Here is a 6,000-nt window from a genome sequence, read left to right as displayed (position 1 = left end):
CTGAAAAAGTGCCTTTTGTTCCTGTCTGCCAAATGAAACACCGGTTCTGCTTGGGCAATGCTAAATAAACCTTAACACATTCTTATTTTTTTGTGCTCCTTTTTTCCCCAAGTCCCAAGCAGACTATTCCCTATTTGTCAACACAAACTGTTTTTTAAACAATTTACAATATAATTGATTAGATTCCTAATCTTTCTTATGGTAGGGACACTTGCCAATTATAGTCACTTTCATCAGTACCTTTGTTTAAACATGGGTCTAGAGATGAACTGATGTTTCCTCAGTGTTGGAGATGACCAAATCTTATCCCCATTTTCATTTTAAAAAATACTAAAACTGAAGCTCATTTAGGTCAAATGATTTAAAATCACTTAGTTCGGCCGGAAAAGGAATGCATCTCCAGTTTTTGACTCTGTAATCGATCTTGTTCATTATGCTTCACAACACAGTTAGAAGCACTAAGGAAAAGGTTACTGGCCATTAGGGAGCGTACCTTGCTTACCCGACTTTTAAAGTCTTGTAAATCATTCAATTCCCTAAACTCCATCCCCAAGAAAAGTTGCTTCAGCTCTTTCCTCGGTCACTAGGAAAATGTTAGAAAATAGTGCCGGCAGATTTGAGATCAGGGGGAGCCGAAGCAACTGACCTCGACCAGTCCTGCCGCAGGTCCTTAAGGGGACCATTTCAGTGTGAGAGCCGCGTTTTGAGGCCTTTCCAAAGGCTCGTGATTCATACATGTCGGCGTCAAAGGGATTTTTAGCGCAGACCCCCCACAGCGGGCGCCGCAGGCACGGAGACCGGCCGCTTGTATTTGGAAACACGCGAGGAGAAGCCGAGGGGCCGAGGGGTCTTTCTTGGGACCTTAAAGGACAGGAGAGAACAGCGTGGGCTCATGCAGGCCCGGGGAGGGGAGTTAATTCGGACATTGAGACCAACAGGCCTACACGGGGGAGAAGAAAGAAGCAGGAGAAGAAAGGGAAAGGCCTCTTTCTCCGGTGACGCGCGGTCACGCGGCGTTCTCCCGACGTGTGCGCACGCCATTGGCCGAGCCCGAGCAGACGTCCCCGCGGCCGCCCGGGCGCGAACAGCGGCAAGGGCGGCGCCGCACTGGAAGTTGAAGAGGCGCGCGCGCTCCCGCGACCTGCCACGCCTCCGCTCTCTGCCCGCCAATCCGCTCGTCCAGTCCCTCTTTGCGCCCAGTTAGCCACGCCCCTCGCGTAACTCGCCCCTCCTCCACCAGGTCGGCGGCGCGCGGAAAGCGCGTCACGTGACGGCTGGCCCCGCCTCTTCCTCTCGGTCCCATATTGAACTCGAGTTGGAAGAGGCGAGTCCGGTCTCAAAATGGAGGTAAAACCGCCGCCCGGTCGCCCCCAGCCCGACTCCGGCCGTCGCCGCCGCCGCCGGGGGGAGGAGGTATTAGGGGGAGAGCGGGGGGTTGATGGGTAGTGGCCGGCGTGGGAGGCCTGGCTCGATGGGAGCGGGGAGGCCGGGTGGCCGGGTCGGCGGTCCCGCGCTCTGCGTTGAGACGGGCGGTGGGAGGGGGAAGGGAGCGGGCCTCGGAGACCTCCTCGGGGCCTCCCGCCCGCCTCGCTTCCTTCTTCGGCTGCACAGGTGGCCTTTCGGAGGCGCGGCGTGGCTGGGGAGCCCTCCGGAGGGGAGCCGGCCCGCCGGGCGCGCGGCCTCGGATTTAAGGCCGAGGGAGGCATGGCGGGCCTGGGCGGGAGCGGTTGGGAGGAGGCGGTGGGGGAGGGGAGGGGACGACCAGGCACATCCGGGAGAGCGAGCAGGCGGGCGGCGGCCACATTGACATTGATCCGCCGCCGCGTTACGAAATGGCGCATTGGCCCGCAATGGCCGCCGCCTGATTCCGCCGCCGGGAAAGAGCGCGAGATTGGAAGGGAGAGAGAGGAGGCGGCCGGGCAGAAAATGCCGCAAATGGCCCCGAAGCTTGGGCGCAGAGCCTTTTCTGAACTTAGGCTGGCACATTTCTAGGCCTGACAGACGAAAGAAAATAAAATCTATTTTTTTTTTTCGCAGCATCCAGTTGAAGATAAATTTTTAAAAAGTTTGCTGCTATGTAATACTTCCTGATGTGTTCTTGCTAAAGTACTTAAAACTATACATATCTTCGCGCCATTGTACAATAGGAACTTAAAACATTTTTTAATCTTTTTTTCCCATGGCTTTGGTTAGTTTTGGGATTTTTATTTTAGAGGACTGCAACCACAGTTGCATTTTTCATGTGCTTGAGATAATTTTATGTGAGGCATAGTTTGTGTTTTTTTTTTTTTTAAGTCATTTTGGTGTTGCTAATTAAATGCACTTAACCAGGACTCGAAAAGATAAGAGAATTAATGCTGTAGGCTATTAATCATTTAACATTTTTTTCTAGCCTGTGACAGTCTCTTCGTATTATTTGCCTTAACAACTGTACCTTTAGAAGACACATGAAGACATTAGAATGTAAATGTGAGCCCCTGTATGTAAGGCCTTGGGATGAACGATATCTTAATGCATGGACTAAATGGCAATTCATGTAATTTATTAAAGAGCTGGTTAAATTGTAAAATAGCTCAGTCCACATCTTTAAGGAGAATCTCATTCTTTTCAAGCAATAAGCTTTATACTTAAATCCAGCTTGCCCTTTTTGTGACCTTACAAGATGTATTTGAAAATTTTGCTATGTGATACATACAAGTGCACATAGGTAATTTTTGCAGCACATAACCTGGTTATCAAAAACTGTCAAGATACATGGTGGATTTTTTAAAGAGTTTTTTCAGGGGGGGTGGGAACAGTGGCGTGAATTCCCCTTTTAAAAAATAATTTGAGCCACACTGACAATGATGTCAGGAAGTAAGATCTTAAATGTTCCGGATAATGGTAGTTTTCTATTTTATACCGTTGGAATTAAAGAGGGAATGTAAGGAAGATTTTTCCATTTCTCAGAAATACCACCCAAGACTTTTACGTTGTACCTCACAGCTTTGGTTAAAATGAAATGCTTGGCATGAGAAGAAATGGCATGGATGGAAAAGTGCTTCTACAATACTTAGGGTTCTTAGCAGCAGCACCTGAAATAATCTATTCCCAGGCCCTTTTGTAGCTTAAAAGTTACAGGACTTTTGATTTTGGGATTCCCTTGGACTAAAATGTAGTTGGAGTGATGTTGGCATTTAAAAGGCTGTTTATAGGTTTTCTTGGTATTTTAGTTCCTTTATTAAGTTGATGTGATTTGTATGATCCTACTCCAAATTTTAACTGGACAAAGTGATAATGGTACAGAATTTGATACTGAGTTTATTTGTAGCAAAGTAAAAGGCTTGTGCCTCTTAGCAGTTCACTAAAAGATATGGTTTATTTTCTCAGGGCCATGATCCTAAGGAACCAGAGCAGTTGAGAAAACTGTTCATTGGTGGTCTGAGCTTTGAAACTACAGATGACAGTTTAAGAGAACATTTTGAGAAATGGGGCACACTCACAGATTGTGTGGTAAGTTACTAAAGGACAAAAAAGGGGTTTTTAGAAAGAGGTGGAAGACTTGTGGAGGAGTGTTTCAATGGTTTAAAACTTTATTTTGTAGGTGATGAGAGACCCCCAAACAAAACGTTCCCGGGGCTTTGGTTTTGTGACTTACTCTTGTGTTGAAGAGGTGGATGCAGCAATGTGTGCTCGACCACACAAGGTTGATGGGCGTGTAGTAGAACCAAAGAGAGCTGTTTCTAGAGAGGTATTTTAATACCATGTTGTAGAATGTGAAATTGTTGTAAAGATTTGTGTCTTTTTTTAACTTGCATATTTCTTGTAGGATTCTGTAAAGCCTGGTGCCCATCTAACAGTGAAGAAAATTTTTGTTGGTGGTATTAAAGAAGATACAGAAGAATATAATTTGAGAGACTACTTTGAAAAGTATGGCAAAATTGAAACCATAGAAGTTATGGAGGACAGGCAGAGTGGGAAAAAAAGAGGATTTGCTTTTGTAACTTTTGATGATCATGATACAGTTGATAAAATTGTTGGTAAGTAGCAAGTTGAATAAGAAAGCAGAAATGGCTTTTTTGTTCTACACTAAATTTGCTGAACTACTTAAACTGTATTGTGCATAAAGTGTATGGTTCAGTTTTCATAAAGTGACTACACTTATGTAACCAGCATCTGAATCAAGAAATAAACGGTAACATCCTAGATATTTAATGTTATGTGTAGTGCTGCAAGATATCATTTATATGTGCTTTTTCAAACCCCAAGTAACTTTTGTTTGTTTGATTTAAAAAAAATTTAGTTCAGAAATACCACACTATTAATGGGCATAATTGTGAAGTGAAAAAGGCCCTTTCCAAACAAGAAATGCAGTCTGCTGGATCACAAAGAGGTGAGTAATACCGTACATACTTAAACAATAAACGTGAGTGGTGTCTGTAAGATTCTTAAGATCTTCCTTGCCTGTGTTAAAGGCCGTGGAGGTGGATCTGGCAATTTCATGGGTCGGGGAGGAAACTTTGGAGGTGGTGGAGGTAACTTTGGCCGTGGTGGAAACTTTGGTGGAAGAGGTAGGATGATTATCTTATTTCTAAGTATGTGTCTTCCTAAAATTTATTGGTTAGCTGAATGTTACACTTTTTAAATTCATACCTTGCTTTTCCTCAGGAGGCTACGGTGGTGGAGGTGGCAGCAGAGGTAGTTATGGTGGAGGTGATGGTGGATATAATGGATTTGGAGGTGATGGTAAGTTTTTTTAAAATTTGATATTTTGTTTCCTGGCTTTATAGACAATTAAGTGTGTTTATTTTTCTAGTTTCAGTCAAAATTGAATGGCTTGATGGCTAAAGTATGCATCTAAACTAATATAGAAGACTTAAACTTATTTCCCCCTAAGGATTTAACAGTAGCTAATTATTTTTGGCCAGTTATGTTTATTGTACTAGTTAGTTGAGCTGGCGTACTATCTTAGGAGACTTCACTATTTTCCTTAGTGAAATTTAAAGAATTAAAAAAAAAAATTTTAATACTAAAATATATTTAAGCATTTATGTTAAATTCTTACTAGCCCAGATTTCTTGGCTCTGTTAACCAAGCTTTGGTACTAAGTCAATTCATTGACTTACTTTCCAGTGGTCTAAATGTAATACAAACTAGAGTTCAGTTATATATTTGTTTTTGTGACCCAATTTTTTTTTTTTTAGGTGGCAACTATGGCGGTGGTCCTGGTTATAGTAGTAGAGGAGGCTATGGTGGTGGTGGTGGACCAGGATATGGAAACCAAGGTGGTGGATATGGTGGCGGTGGTGGATACGATGGTTACAATGAAGGGGGAAATTTTGGCGGTAAGTTTTCATTCGTTTTAAATGTTCATTGTTTATAGTTCCATTATAGATGTTTAAAAGTGTTAAAACGTAGCATTTGGTCAAATTTCATGATTTGTAAAATCAGAAATTACTTAATTGATGGGTAATTGAACTGAATTTTTTTATTGTGCTTATTTAGTAAATTGGTAAAATGTATTCAACTCTATTTTGTACTTGAAATGGGTGTTTATCAGTAATTAGGATTTTACTAACACTAAGCAATTTTAAACTGGACAAATGGGAATTGTAAATTGTTGAAATGAAGAGGGTGTCAACTGGGCTTTAAATGAGGAAAGCACTTTAAATCTCACTGTGTCAAAGATACATTGCAAAAAAAAAAAGATACATTGCAGACTATAAGCAAGACTGCATTATATTACTGCATGACACTAAAGAGCTTTGTTACAAATGTACTGCATTTTGGACTATTAATGTATCAACAATAGAAGATTTTTATTAAATTAATTTAGAGTACTTCTATCATTGACTTAAAAGTTGTACTACATCAGCCCTAATCAGTTTGGCTCAGTGGATAGAGCGTCGGCCTGCGGACTGAAAGGTCCCAGGCTCAATTCCGGTCAAGGGCATGTACCTTGGTTGCGGGCACATCCCCAGTAGGAGGTGTGCAGGAGGCAGCTGATGGATGTTTTCTCTC

At 42.9% G+C, this 6,000-nt stretch overlaps 1 protein-coding gene across 12 annotated transcripts in view; it reads left to right on the top strand.

Annotated features, from left to right (window-relative positions):
- The first annotated feature begins 1,212 nt into the window (after positions 1 to 1,212).
- HNRNPA3 (heterogeneous nuclear ribonucleoprotein A3) overlaps positions 1,213 to 6,000 on the top strand; it is a 42,478-nt gene continuing 37,690 nt past the window's right edge. For 6 of the 12 annotated variants that reach the window (XR_004969193.1, XR_004969191.1, XR_004969192.1 and 3 more), the window contains exons 1-8: positions 1,257 to 1,413; positions 3,370 to 3,492; positions 3,584 to 3,730; positions 3,809 to 4,019; positions 4,283 to 4,372; positions 4,455 to 4,550; positions 4,648 to 4,725; positions 5,184 to 5,324. Coding sequence is in view for 9 of the 12 variants with exons in the window: in XM_036318918.1 (XP_036174811.1) it covers positions 1,342 to 1,413; positions 3,370 to 3,492; positions 3,584 to 3,730; positions 3,809 to 4,019; positions 4,283 to 4,372; positions 4,455 to 4,550; positions 4,648 to 4,725; positions 5,184 to 5,324 (958 nt within the window). In the remaining 3 variants the exon portion in view is untranslated. Of the gene's footprint in view, positions 1,414 to 2,439; positions 2,470 to 3,369; positions 3,493 to 3,583; positions 3,731 to 3,808; positions 4,020 to 4,282; positions 4,373 to 4,454; positions 4,551 to 4,647; positions 4,726 to 5,183; positions 5,325 to 6,000 lie in introns of those variants that run through there. The other 6 variants (XM_036318919.1, XM_036318915.1, XM_036318921.1 and 3 more) reach the window with 6 other exon arrangements.

Source organism: Myotis myotis, unplaced genomic scaffold (genome assembly GCF_014108235.1).
Source record: "Myotis myotis isolate mMyoMyo1 unplaced genomic scaffold, mMyoMyo1.p scaffold_m19_p_8, whole genome shotgun sequence".
In the NCBI taxonomy this organism is placed as follows: Eukaryota; Metazoa; Chordata; class Mammalia; order Chiroptera; family Vespertilionidae; genus Myotis; species Myotis myotis.
This window is presented reverse-complemented; position numbering and strand designations above follow the sequence as displayed.